This window comes from Gavialis gangeticus, unplaced genomic scaffold (assembly GCF_001723915.1).
Source record: "Gavialis gangeticus isolate Ggan-Ray unplaced genomic scaffold, GavGan_comp1, whole genome shotgun sequence".
NCBI classification, from domain to species: domain Eukaryota; kingdom Metazoa; phylum Chordata; order Crocodylia; family Gavialidae; genus Gavialis; species Gavialis gangeticus.
In genome coordinates, this window is record NW_017728965.1 from 460,826 (window position 1) to 475,594 (window position 14,769).

General features: G+C 41.5%; 1 protein-coding gene across 2 annotated transcripts in view; it reads right to left on the bottom strand.

Moving 5' to 3' along the window:
* The window catches only part of PPP2R2A (protein phosphatase 2 regulatory subunit Balpha), a 98,524-nt gene that overhangs the window by 23,348 nt on the left and 60,407 nt on the right, over positions 1-14,769 (bottom strand). For both annotated transcript variants that reach the window (XM_019504009.1, XM_019504018.1), the window contains exon 3: positions 1,668-1,765. In XM_019504009.1, the coding sequence (XP_019359554.1) occupies positions 1,668-1,765 (98 nt within the window). The remainder of the gene's footprint in view (positions 1-1,667; positions 1,766-14,769) is intronic.

Here is a 14,769-nt window from a genome sequence, read left to right on the forward strand (position 1 = left end):
CAGATCAGCAAGGGCTGTAGGGGAGGGGAGGTGGGGTGAAGTGGTGGGGGGGGGTGGAGCACAATTCACTTCTGGGTAAAATTATACTGAGATAATCCTAACCACATGGATGTCACACACTGATTGGCACCTTTTGCATGCCCTGCTCTGTTCCGTTGACACAATAATAAAAAAAACCTAGGGCTTCAAAAACCTACAGGGATTCTGTGTTTGACATGACATGTTCTAGTCCTACATTCCAGATATTTGCTTCCATGTGCTCATGGTACTTAGAGTTCTACCTTAAGACTATCACTATTAGTAATTAGTTATCACTATTAGTTGCTTTTAAGTGTTTTATACATCTTCCAATAGATTAAATATTTCCCTTGGTCTTTGGCACAGCTTCTATAGCACAAAGCTCATGCCATAAGTCTTCTAGTTCCCAAATCTACTACTTTTAGTACCTTGGATGAATGATGGCAGGACCAATTTATTAGTGTTTGTAAAACACTTTGAGATAAAAAATAAAAGGCTGTATAAAAAAGATATTAATGTCATTCATTTGAGAATTATTCCAAATCACTGGGCTCCATCCTTTTTCTGAATGGATCCTTCTGTACTTCAACCCTTGCGATTAATTTACCAGCGACACTCTCACTAAACTGCGTACTGTATAATTTGTACAAAGTGACTTCTTCTCACTCCTCAGGAAAGAAGATTTTAAAACCTAGACTGCAGTGCAATTCCACTGTAAGACTATTTTTAAGAATACATTGACACTGTGAGACCCTAATATTAAAATGCAAAATGGCAAAACAGGGTCCACTGCAATGGACTAAGCTTGTTTTTACACACCATTCCACAGAATTCAGTAATGAATCTGAAGTGAGACACAGGATGAATATTTGAAGTGCTACTTTATATGTCTAAATAATCAGCAAGCCTTTGACTTTAGGCTTAAGTCGTACATGTTTCACAGTTGAGGGCAAGACATCCAACAAATGAATGGTCCTGTGAGCCATGATGCCAGGGACAACGGTCTACATGAGACTTAACTTAGAGGTAATGTCTGTTGAAAGGATAATGATTTGTTAGCTAACTACAGGGCAGTAAGGATAAGCTTTGCAACAGGCCTAAACATCCAAATTTCTACCACAAGCTATGAAGACAAGAGAATTAATTTAAGGCATGGGTGTCTGATGCCTCTTGACGCCAGTCGGCGAGTCCGATCTCCCTCACTGTAAAAGCGGCCGCACTGCTTCCGGAGCTCCATGGCCACTTCATTTTACTTTTTGGACTAAAGTGAACTTACTAAGATCTTTAGGTTGTAAGGTGTGGCTGGAAGAAAATATCTGTTGCTAAATTACCGCAATATTTGCTTGTAAAGAAAGTAATGTTGACATAACCTTAAAGTAGCCTTTTCTGATTGATATCAAAGTGGAAAGGGACATTTTAGGTCTCTCTCACATTTCAGGCCAATCCTCATTTCTCAGCTAATCCTTAACACAGGTTTTAGTGCATCTTCAAAGGGCAACCATCTGTGCCTAATAACCATTCTAAGGGGCTCCCCACAAGTGGCTCTACAAGTGGACATTTTGCATACAACCTGTTACACACTTCTAAGGTCTTTTGAGGATAAAGGGGAAGGATTTTAACATTACTCATTTTAAGCCATTGGTACTTACCTCCTGCTCCTGTTGAAAGATGACAACTCTACCTCCTTTGTCTCCTGTTGCTAGTAATTCTCCAGAATGGTTAAATTCTACCGTAGAAATTATATCCGCTGCATAATCAAAAAAAGAAAAACAGAAGAACCCGTAAGTTATTATTTCATCTATGCACATTTCCAAAGAGCTAAGAAGTTATAAATAATAACTAGGTAAAAACCAACTTTTCTGAAAATGAAACCTGTCAAGTTAATCTCATTTTTATGAGAGAGAAAATGCTTTGGTAAAATTATACACTACAGGCAAATATCCAGAACTGCTTGCTCTTACAGGAAAAAAAAAGGCCAGGAACAGTGATTTTTCTAACCAACCACAGAACAGCAAAGCATTTTTGGAGTAACTAAAAACCAATTCCTCCTCATCCACAGAACAAAAAATGTTAGCGATCCAGGTTCAGTGATATTCACTACTGTGTTTCAGACATACTGGGTTATTGGTTGTTACAAGCAGCTAAATTATTCCTAAAGCCCTAGTCACACGTAGACCTCAACTGATCATTTTTAGGAACAAGAACTGGGCCCAGGTTCATTACTCATATAAAAAAAATCCAACTAATTAACACGAGTCAAATCTGAAAACTTTGGGCAGAACTGTTCTACTAGGATGGAGGAACACCAGCATCTAAGGAATGCAAGGAAGCAGAATAAAAAACAACTACCGTCAGATTAGGATCCAAATTCAAAAAGAGGTAGCGAGATAGGAGAGGATTCTTTTTTATTTTTAACATACACTAAAAGAAACCCTTATTTGAACCTGGATCCTAATCTGACGGTAGTTGTTTTTTATTCTGCTTCGTTGCATTCCTTAGAGCAGGGCTGGGCAATTATTTGGGCCTGCAGGCCATATAGGCAGTTCTGGAGAGCTGCAACAGCCTGGAGCCCTCACGCCCTGCAGCTCCTCCCCACCACTGCCAACACTGCACAGCCCCAGTCCCGACTCCTGCCTGCCCCACGCCCACTCCAAACTTGTCCTGGCCAGAGAGAACCTGTGCACATAGACCCAACCCAACGCAGCCCATCCTCTGCCTGCTCTGGACCATCAACCCATGCTTAGCAATGGCAGCAGCCAACCAGAGGCTGCTCCTCAGTGCGGGGGAAAAAGTGCCCCCCTTCCCCCCCGCCAGGCCCTTCTTGCTGCAGCCACTCTGAGCCTGCACCTAGGCTGCCCTGCAGCTCCTCTCGGCCACCATCACCACTGCCTCTGTACCACCCAGTGAGGCAGTGGTGGGAGTCGGGTGCAGGCTCCAGGTGGCTGCAGCGAGGACCCAGCAGCAGTGAAGGGGCGGGAATGCTTTCTCCCTGCGCCAAGCAGCAGCTTCTGCCCAGGTGCCCAGTGCGGGCAGGCGAGTCCGGAGCAGCTGTGGGGTGCACCAAGATCAGGGCTTTGCTGGTCCACTCCACCAGGCTGAGTCCGGAGCGGGCATAAAGCAGGTTTGGGTCAGGGCTGTGCGTGCAGGTCCCCACCAGAGCCACAGGGCTGGGGCTAGTGGTGGTGGCAACTGGAAGGAGCTGCTGCCAGCTGGGCTGCCTAGAAAGGCAGTCCAGCTATGGAGCCGCCCCTGCCCTGCTGCATGCCCAGGGAGTGGTGGGATATGCCATGGGCCAGATGGGACCAACGGACCTGCCGTGGGCCAAACAAAGTCTCTCCATGTATCGAATCTAGTCCGTGGGCCATATATTGCCTGCTCCTGTCTTAGATGCTGGCATCTGAGCATCTCCACCCGAGTAAAACACACACACACACACTTCCCAAATAAGAAAATTCTAATATTATAAAAGCCTTAGTCCGTCTGCCCGTCCATCCGTAATGCTTTATTCGCACTCTGGCTGGCTGTCTCGGCAGCCAATCAGTGTTCTTTGCAGTCAGAGACAGATGGCGGAGTGCCACCATGACAGTGCGAAGGGAGAGAGGCAAGGCCAGAGGAGCAGAGGGGGATGGCAGGGACCGGAGCGCCACCATAACAGAGGGGACAGAGCAGGGGGGCAAGGCCCAGGCCCTGGCCCAAAGCAGCAGGGAGGGAGGTGGGGAACAGTCCACGCCATGTCCGAAGGGAAAGGGGGACTGGGCGCAGGCTTCTGTCCCTACCCATCCCCGTCACTCTTGATGGGCTATTTGCTAGTGTTCCAATATTACACTGGGGTTTCATCTGCCAAATATATTGAGTCTTTTGTTTTACACAGTCCTATAGAAAAATGGACAAGTATGTGTAATAATACAGTGCATACTGAATAGGGATCTGAACCAATCATCCCTCTAAGGCCAAAACCTTACAACATAAAGCAGAAGCCAGTTTTTGCATAGGCAATGCAAATGTCATATCTATGAGAAGAATTAAGTCTTATGCCCACAAGGATGGATTCACTTGTGCAAATTTCTAGTAAAGAAAAACCCACATATACTTGTTTTCATGAGTTATGACATGCCTAATGTCAATATCTGTATAGGTATAACTCAGAATTACACTTTGCTTCCTTTACCAAAATGGAAATTACACTGAAAATTTAATTAATGGAAAATGATCAAGTTTACATTTATACCACCACTGCCATATAAAGCCTCAATTTAACTCAACATATCTCTGAAGCTCTGAATCTCCTAAGTAGCTAGTAATACAATATATGTACTGTATAGGGTCAAAGATGACAAAGATAAATAGACAGCAAGCATATGCTTTTCCCTTGTGGATTCTGGAAATTAACAAACCCAGACTCATTTTTCAGATGATAATTTTGCAAATAGAGCAAATGTTAATGTTTTTTTTTTTACATAAACATGTCTAACTAAGACCTTTTTTGCTGCGTTGTACCTTTCATGAAACAGTTTAACAATGTCTGACAATACCTCATCTTTGAGCAGCTACTAGGAAACAGATTTTTTCCATCAGAAAGTTAGCTATTTTCAGGCAGAAAAAAAAGGTCTTTACATTTTTTATTACTGAAGTAATGCAGATGGACAATGCACTGCAAGGATTTTTTCTGGATGTTTTCTTCTTTCTTGCTTTATATTTTAAACAGTCTAAGGAGCTATTAACTTGTATGCTGAGCAGAGACAGCCTTGCCTTAAAATATCAAGGGTTTCTGCCAGAAGTCAGGCCAGAAATAAGTGCTATGACACTAGACAGCAGAGACGCAATGACAAGCTTCTTTCATTTTAAGAGAAACAAAAAAAAATTGTTCCTTTCTTTAGATGGAAAACTTAAAAGAGGCGATGTTGGATGTTACACAGAAATCATCCTGATGTCATTTCAAAAGGCTGGGAGGTTCCCTTTGAGGGCGTTAGAACTGCCGTGTTTTCTATCAACTGCAGTACATAGTAGCTACAAGAATAGACGGCTGTCTTAAAATTGCGCAATGCAAAGACAGCTTAGACGTGCAAGCCAAACTGAGCTGCAAAATGCCCACGTTATTGGGACAAAAGATGCAGAGTCAGATTCCTGGCACGTATAGGAGGATGTCAGATATCCACCACTCAGTACTGCTCTCCAGTGAGCAGCATTCATCGCCACAGAGGGCAGAATTGAGCAGAGCACATGCTATATCTCATCAGAATTATACACAAGTAGAGACAGGATTCAACTGTTTCACTAACAGAATCAAAGTTAAATACGCAGGTGTTATTTAGACTCATTTCTAAAAAGTCAAGCTTCTGCATCGTGCCAAAAAGGAACACTGAGCAATAAAGGCCCATCAAAAAAATGAAATATTCCCTTCACAAACAGGTTTTATGGAAAAAATAAAAGTAAAAATAAAATGTTAAGATAAAAAATAAAGTAAAAATACCAGTTACTCCCAGTCACCAGCATCTCGTACTGCCTGCCTCTCCCTAACGTTCACATCTGAAATTTCTTTAAAGAACAAGGATTTGTGATGATCTAGGTAGATGACTAGTCACAGGGCATGAGCAAAAAAGCAAAGAAATGCTGCATCTGATGATTTAGATGCCAAAACATAAGCAAGTAATAAGCTATCCAAAAGGCTGTTTTCAAAGGTACTAAATGCAAAGCATCTAATCATATTTTCTTTATCAGCAGATCTCAGCTAGTCGTTCTTTTTTTTTTTCCTTAACATAAGTAATTGCTTGGCAGCTCATCTTTGAACAGGAAACTCCAATCACCATCTAGTTTGGGTGAAGACTGCCTGGAAAAGAGAAAGACTTCTACCTTTACCCTCACTAAAAAGCTTAATTCTAAAGGAAAGTACTTAATCAGCTGTGAAATCTTAAGGCCACTAATCACTAATAAAGCCTGATCTTTATATCAGTTGACAAACAGTGGTCCCAGTGACTTGGAGAGCTGCAGATTTAGTTTTACATGAATAATTTAGCATCATAACCCAAATTACATTTCAAGAACCAAACACACATTTCTAACTGAGCAAAGGGGGGTAGGAGGGAGAGGGAGGGAGCAGCACTCCGAGGAGATCTAGGAGCCCAATTCCAATCCTGGCTTTGATGCTGACTCCTCCTGCAGTTTAAGAGCATTCATATAACCCAACTCTATTTCCCCACCTTAAAAAACAGCGAAACTTGCTACAAGATTTTCTGGCGGCTACCTGAAACTTAGCATATATTACTGATCAGAACAGCAAGGCAGGTAATAAATGCATACTAGATACATATTCTCAAAACAAAACATTCTGAAGTTAGTTTGATTTCACTCCCCTTTGAACACAGTTCAGCTGAAATCAATAGGAGATTGTTACAGTCTTTGTCCAAGAAAGAAAAAGAATTGCCTGTTTTCTATGATAGCTTTACACCCATCTTTTATACTGCTTACATTTTAACCCTAAATGCGCTCTGTCAGGCAGTTACACAAAGGAGACCTCCCAGTTCAAATCATGTCTCTCACTTCACTTTTTAAGCCTAGTTCCTCAGAGGGGTTGTGTGTCTGCATGAGTGGTTTGACTAGTAGCCTTCAAGCAGATACAGCTTCTGGTTTGTTTACAGATTCAGCCGCATGAACCCCCAGTGAATGAAGTTTTAGTGCTAGCATCCCCACACTCTACAAAAAAACCAGCATGCTCCTTCGATAGCGACAAGAGACTTAAACTGGAAATGCTTGATCAACTTCAGTTTCATCATTCTATTACCCAGACAACACAGATCAATTTATTTGACCATTTGAGATTTGAATTAAAAAAATAGAAATAGCACTTTATTTGCAACCTTAACAGAAAAACAACTCTTATTTAAAAATGAAGATGCTTCTAAGAAGCCTTTATGTTTTTATACCACAAATGAGCTATTCATTGTAAAATAAGCAAAACAAACATGAACTCAGATAAGCAAAAAAAAATTTTCCTATTAAAATACAGCTGCTCTTCGTATTTCACATAAAACAAAACTGAGAGCAAAGCAACTAATGAAGCATTTTAAATCAAATAAACTCACCGTTAAGAATACTGTATTCCCATACCTTGGTCAAAGAAAGAGGCAGACATCAAGGCACTGGTGTTAGACTGAGTGGATTTAATAGTGTTTGAGAATTGACAGGGGAAGCATTTCATCTTCCGCAGTACACTGATTCGTTTGTGTATTTTCATCTGTGTTAACACGCTTGTTGCCAAATAAAACGGGTACTAGCCTTTTCTTAAAAATGGTAATTAGAATCCCAGTGATAGTTACAGGCAGGCTTATTTTTGTCCGTCAGTGCTGCAATGGGCAACACAGCATCTACAGAACGTGCTGCTTTCGCTTGCCTCCTCCCTTTTGTGCATGCTATTTTTTGCTACAGTCTCTAGGTGGGGGTCTTGCAATCGCACAGGGCTTCTCTTACCACTGCCCAGGAGCTTGGAAATGATCCGTGCCACAAGCAACCAGTCCCGTGGAAAAAGATCTGAGGCTGAGGGAGTGCCAAGGATCTATTAAGCCCATACCACCAAAGCCTGTCAGAAATATGTAACATTTTACTGCAGAGAACATACAAGTGCTCTCTCCTCCACCCTCAAACACCAGCATCAGATAAAAACAGCCACCAAGAACTGTACATTTTTGATGTTCCTTGAAGGATACGATAAAAAAACAGCATCAATCTGCTGACAGAGCTGTAAAAAGTTGCTGAATGAACACTGCAATTCACCCACTCTTAAGAGACCACATCTCTTTTTTTCTTCTCCTGAGATCTGGGCACTAATTTTTGACACTAACAAGACATATGGCTGGCATCTTTAAACTCATGATGCAATTTTTTTAAAACAATGGCAGTATCAGAGCACAGGAAAGAGGAAGACTTTATTCTGATGAAGACAAAGGACAGAAATCATCATCATCTGGATTTTTATGTGCCTCCCCCCCACCACTATGGTACTGGAGTCCTCAGTAATCGCATTACTCTCACATCACTATAACAAGGTAAGCAAGTGCTATGACTCTTAAAAATAGAGCAACAAAAACTCAAAGATGAACTAATTTGTCTAAGGAAATCTCTCAAGTCCCAGCCCAGTGCTCTATACCTTAAAAAAAAAAAAAAGCCTTAGATTGTGAAGGAGATCTATCACAGTGATTCTCAACCAGGGTGATGGGAAATCCTTTGAAGAGTTCATAGACTGCAAGCAGATTAGCACAGGTTGAGACTCAGTCCTTGCCTGGCTGTTCCCCGATCCATTGTCCAGTACTTTTCAAGGAGATAAGCTCTCTAAATAAATTAGCTTTTGAAATGGGGTGCTGTTCAATTATAAAAGTTTTGGAGGTGGGCCTCAAGTCTAAAAAGGTTGAGAACCACTGATCTCTAGGAGATTGATAAGCATTGGTGAGAAAAAAAAAAATCTCCAAGAACTTTATCCCGCTGGAGGAACTGATGTCATCTTTTATCTGCTACACCAACGTGACACCAAAACAGACCCTCTTACATGCAATTTTCTGTTTAAAAACTTGATACTGATCATGTTATTCACATCTACTGAATTAGGATATTAATGCACAATAGCGTAACAGCTCTAGCAGGATCATTAACAGAAGTTATCAAAAGGAAAGCTGCAGCTTAGCCTAAGTATTCTATGGTCCAATTAGAAAGATTGTATCAACTGCTTATATATTAACTTTCACATGAAACAAAACCAGACTAATAATCTGATTGCTACTAATACTTTCTGTTGGACAAATATCATTTAAATAATAAAGCAGTAGTTTTAGGTAGATAGATATGAAAATACAAGAGGTTTACAGCAGGTTTGTTCAAACAGAACTGAGCAGCAAACCTGTAATTTTACCAATTTATGCATCTCAATTAAGTGAATCAAGAAATTCAAGAGCGAGTTATTACAACCTAGAATTAAGGAATGCTAGCACTGACTGACTTGCAGGTATATTTTTAGAAACTAGCATTTCCTCCCTTCTCTTGCAGCACAGGTGAAAAGCAAGTCCAAGAGATTGCTAACTAAAAATCTTAAAAAAGGACAGGCAAACGTACATCACCAGGTTGGTCCCCTGCAGCAGCTGTCATGAAGAGGTATAATGGAGGACTCTTCCACGGCACCTAACTTCCTGCTCTTTCTTCCCACCATAGCTTAAGCAGAGTTCTCCCAAATCTAAAAAGGAAACAGAAGTGACCTGATCTCTCTTGCTCATTAAGGTGGTATGGGACTACCATTTTTTTAAGGCAAGACAGTACTGGCTCATTTTCTACACTAAAACAAAAATGCCATTAACAACTGAGAACAGGCAACTCAAGAGGGTCAATAAGAAAAGTCCTCACATTTTATTTATTTAACAGTCCTCCATCTAAGACTGCTTTTCCCCCCACTACCTCTTCTCCTTCACTGCCTTTGTCTCCCTCCTTCCCCAAGAGCCAAGTTAGGAATTATACTTGGGGGCCTTCCTACAGTCTGGCTAAATAGCAGATTCAGTAACAGCCCAAGTCTGGTATTCACAGGAATAAAGAACAGAGAAATCCTCCTAACACAGTTGAGCTTAATTTCCAGCCCACAGGCCGGATACAGCCTGCACAGCAATATCATCCAGCCGATGGGCTCCCTATGGATTTGGAAATTTGGTGGCAAGTAAGCAATGGCAGCAATAATTGCCATTCCCCTGCTGCCAAGTTCCTGGTTCCATGGGCCAGTTGGCATCGTCCTGCACAGCAGACCAGCAGTCCATGGTAGAGCCAGCGCATAGCCCATACAAATACAAATCATCACCAATTTTAATGTCTCAATTCTATCTTGTGACAGCAACCTCCACAGGTTAGCATACCATGTAAAAAAAACAAAAAAACAAAAAAACCCAATCACTTCCTTTCATTAATTTAGACTTGTTCACTGAATGCCTCCTGTTCTGAGGGAGGAAAAATAGCTACTTCCCATTTTGTATAACTTCCATTATACTTGCTCTTACTTGTTTCTTAGCAAAGTTGGGCCAGTGTTTTCAATCTTTTCCCAGACAGGAAACTACTCTCCACATAGACAATAGCTTTCATTACCAATCATCCTTTGTTCCCTTCCTTACCATCTACTCAGAGAAGCTATATAATTTCCATCATCACAAGTTTAAGCAGCTGTTAGACAGAGTATCCTTTGCTGAAGACCAAGATTTGACTGGATGACCTTGAGGCTCTTACCAGCCTGTTTTCTAGGATTCTTCAGTCTTAGATATTGGGGGAGGAGGCACAGAAACGGGACAGGAGAGAAAAAAAACTCCCACACAAAACAAAAAAACCCTCTGTAAGCTTCCACTTCCTTCTGCATCCTCTTTCCCATTCCACCATTTTATGAACACTGGTCCTCATGCTCCTGGAACTAGACAGGTATGCTGCATGCTAACAGCAGCCTGAAAATACCACATTATCATTTTGGTGTCATTGCTAGCCCAGCAATATCACCATTAGATCTTAACCTTTTTGCTAAGAGTGGTTTTCAGAGAGCAGATGCTCAGTACTTTCTGAAAGCATCTCAGTCCGGATACAAAGAAAGTGAGATGCAAAAAAAACGAATGCTTCTGAAAACAATAACCTTCCATTGTAATTCTTGGTGTGATTACTTGTCTAGTTTATCAAAAACGGCTTAAAACAAGCTCATGCTTTTTGCCCAACTGAGTGCCAACCAGCTTTCAAAATGGTGTAAGATACTCATCTTCAGCTGCAGTGGCTTGTTGGATTTTGGCTGACGTCACATGGAAATCAAAATAAAGAAACTAAAATAAGATGGTAATCAAGATGGTATGTGCAATGTGTAGCCCACCAAGGCGATAAGCACTTCTTTTGGCTCAGTACAAACATGTTCATGACTTGCAAATCCTCTCCAGACTCTCATCCTGAGCCTGTGAGCTGAAAGCAGAAATCAATCATCATGATTACTCTAAGCCAAGGAGAATCAAACTTGCCTCCTCTCGCAGACATAGCAGCAAGGTGAGTGGCAACAACATGAGGGTTAACACAGCCATGGCCCACTCCCTGCTCCCAACATGACCACAGTGGGGTTCTGGACCCCAGATTTCAGCAGCAGCCCCACTCATGATTTTTCCATTTCTCCAGAGGCCCCGTTGGCCATAGCTCCATGGGCCACCCATTTGACAGCCCTGCCCTAAACAATTACAGAAATCTTACTTTGTATGCGAGTGAGCGCGCACACGCGCATGTCAGGGCATGATGCTACTCCATGACAAGACTAGTGCTCTTACATAGATGGTGCGTCAGCACACTTAAGTGAGAGACAGCAAGTCAAGCCCATATCCAACACCCAGCACCACGGAGCATTTCTAATTAAGAAATAAACTGAGGCAAAGATATTAAACAAGCATCTTACAGGCCCTGCACAGCTCCAGTTGGAAGCTCCTGGTAACAGAGCTTCTGCCAGTATAACAGAACAGTCTGCTGTGTCAGGCATCCTGAAAGCCTTGTAAAATAACTAAGCCTCCCTACTAAAGCAGCTACAAGCTACAATTTCTTGCAACTGGTCTTATTTTATGTGCATACATATGCACATGTTCTTCATTCTGACAAGTTGCCCTGAACTTGCTATGCCTTTCAGCACCACCTTTCCTCTCCTCTATTCTTTTTTTTTTTTTTTTTGCTAGAGCACTAAAAGTAAAGAGAAGACTATCATGCAGTCACAAGAAAAACTAACCTTCGCTATGGAGACAAATTCTGCTACAGAATCAAGGACAGACTTTTCTAGGGAAATGTGAAGACAGATAGGGGCCTGCAAGCATCCTAGCTAAAAGCCAAAGAAATTGAACAAGATTGTTGCTTTGATAGAAAATAATAGACTTACTACAGGAAGCTTTAATATGGATTGATTTTTCACATTTAGAATCCACTCTGGTAACAATCACTTGGAAATCCTAATCCACATTTACCATACTGAGCTCCGTGGGCCAGATCTGATCCATACCGACTGACTAACTCTTTTAAGTAAGCCACCATCCAAGCACCATCTGGCCTGATCCTATGCACTACACAAAATACACAAGGCTGGTCTGGCATGCAGGCTGTAATCAGTACCATGGGCAATGCATACAGCACAAGGGGTGGCTCCAGGGCATACAGTACCCACACACTGGCTCTAGCACACAGCTTGGGACCTGATCCAGACTGGCACTGGAGCCAACACAAGCCCAGTCCAGTCCGCACACTGCATGCACTGCAGGCTGGGTAAGTGCGACACCCTGTTTTAAGACACGGCAATGGAATCAGACCAGCCCAAGTTCTTCCTTGTGTCTCTACCATTCAGAGAGAGGATAAAATACTTGCCAAAGTCAGTGAGAAGGAATGGCTGGGACACAGACTAAAACAATAGCAGTTTGAAAAAAGAAACCCTTCAAGAGCTGAGCAATAAAAAAAAAAACAAACAAAAAAAAAAACAAAACACAACTCAGCCATAAACTCTGGCAGCATGAAATATCCTTCCAGCAATAGGCAAGACTCATTCGTGCCCAAAAACTGAAGCAGTCACATTTACTAAGCAAGAACCCAGTTGCCCAAGTCATTTTCAGTGGAAGAAGCATTAACTTCACTCAGGGAGTAATGATTGCAACTGTTGCAGATTCCACAAGGTAAATTTAAGGAATAGGTCACTGACCTTTATTATAACAAAGTTGCACAAGATCAGTGAAGATGGGTATAGTAAGTCAATAATTAGATATACTTTTATTTTTAAAAGAGCCAGGACTGCTAAAGCTGAAACAAATGTTTGGGTTGTAACACAAAGCCAAGCAAAAAAATTCTCCTTTAAAAAGGAGGGGGGCAGCATTTCCTCACTTTTTTTTTTTTTTTTAATAGGGCAAAGAGTCACTCCATGTCTCCCTTACTTGCAAGGATGCGTACACATCCATGCTAATTTGTTATTCAAGTACAAGATTTCTGTCAAAAGGCAACCACATCAGGATTCATGTTAAACTGAGAAATCTTCAGCCAGAGTAGTTACAAGAGATGAGCCACTCAAACAGAGGGCAGGCTGCCCACACTAATTAGTGAAGCGTGAATAAATACATGGATTTAACTTCCTAACTGATTTCATGCTGAAAGAACAACAGGTTTGAATAAGCATCTCACTGCAGGCAATTGGAAAGTTACTTTACACTTGAGGCACCTTTCCTGCTTCTCAGTATGTTGGCCTTAAAATTGAACAGTAAGGAATTCTGTGAAACAACACACAAGCAGAGGCAGAGGAAGCAACTTTAGTCAACCAGAAGAGCAGCTGTGCTGGAGAAAAACAAAACAAGACAACTTTCCCCACTATTGGCTCATCTACTTAATAAGGGTAAAACGCAGAAAATTCAGCAGTCCAAATCAGTAAGCTGACCATACTTGAATGCACTGACTTAATTCCACACAGTGTATTTTTGGTGACATTAAAAACAAGTTGTATTAAATCTCAGCCTTGTAGTAGTAACAGGATATTTATTTTTATTGGTAGAGCAATAGCTACATGCTTTAAAGTTCTATGAACTCTGTACAAACACTGCTCAGAAAACATACTTGGTAGGCAACACATGTCACCTAGTCTACAGTAGTAAGTCAACCACAGCAGCTAACAAAGAGCTTTTATTTCGCTAGTTCAAAAAACTTTCTGCCTAAGTTTTTGGAACCGCTTTGGTACATTGTCCAAGCACATACAAACCCAGCAAGTAAATCAGCATTTACACAAGCCAAGCAATCCACTCATGTTGCCAAGGAGTCTGAACAAAGAATAGTAGTATTTCAAAGCATTTAGGTACTGGTTTGCTTTTTCTACCTTCCTATGGGCCTGAAAAAAAATCTGGAATTTTCTAAGAGGACCATTTCCCCCCACTACTATGCACTTTGGTTTCCTGAATTATTTATACATCAACCCATGATCTGGGCCAGTGGTTCTCGACCAGGTATCACAGCCCCTCAGCAACATTAGTTTTTGAGGCTGGGTGGCACTCAACTCGCACAAGTTATGGAGGGATGATGCCTCAAGACCCAAACGGCTGAGAACCACTGGTCTAGGCTGATAGTTTTCTTCCCACGGATGGAACAAAAAAGCAATTTAGAAGTCTGAATAAGGTGCTACCTCATCAGAAGCTGCCAGTTTCCACTCTGGAGATTATTATTATTATTATTATGAATAAACCAGTTGTCCTAAACTGGATTTCTTCATAGTGGCTTCAGTGAACTGCCAGACTGTGAAAACTACAGGAAACCAATTATTCCTGATCATATGCCTTGGTCCAAGTACACAGGCCCCCCAAAACATTTGTCAGATCAGATACTTGCGAGATGCATGAAAAAGGCAGTCTGTCTACACCTATATTCCAGTTTAATAAAAATGAATACAAATATGAAAAGAAATACAGCCGAGTGCCTACTTGAACTTCTAAGAGAAAGCGTCTACAGACAAGGCTGATGCTCATGTGGACCTTCACTCTAAGACAGTTTATTAAGTTAAATTGATGAATTAAGTGCCAACGAGGGGAGAATATTCCTGCTAAGAGAAAAATCCAGCTGTACTCATGGATTTGATCACTGTCCAGGCTTCCATCTCTACACAAAGTGCCAAAGGACGGCAGTGGCAATGACCATCACGCAACTCCAGGGAAGTAACACCTGCCCCCACCTTCCAAAAAAAAAAAAAAGAACCAGCTTCCTAAAAGCTTTAACCAAGCC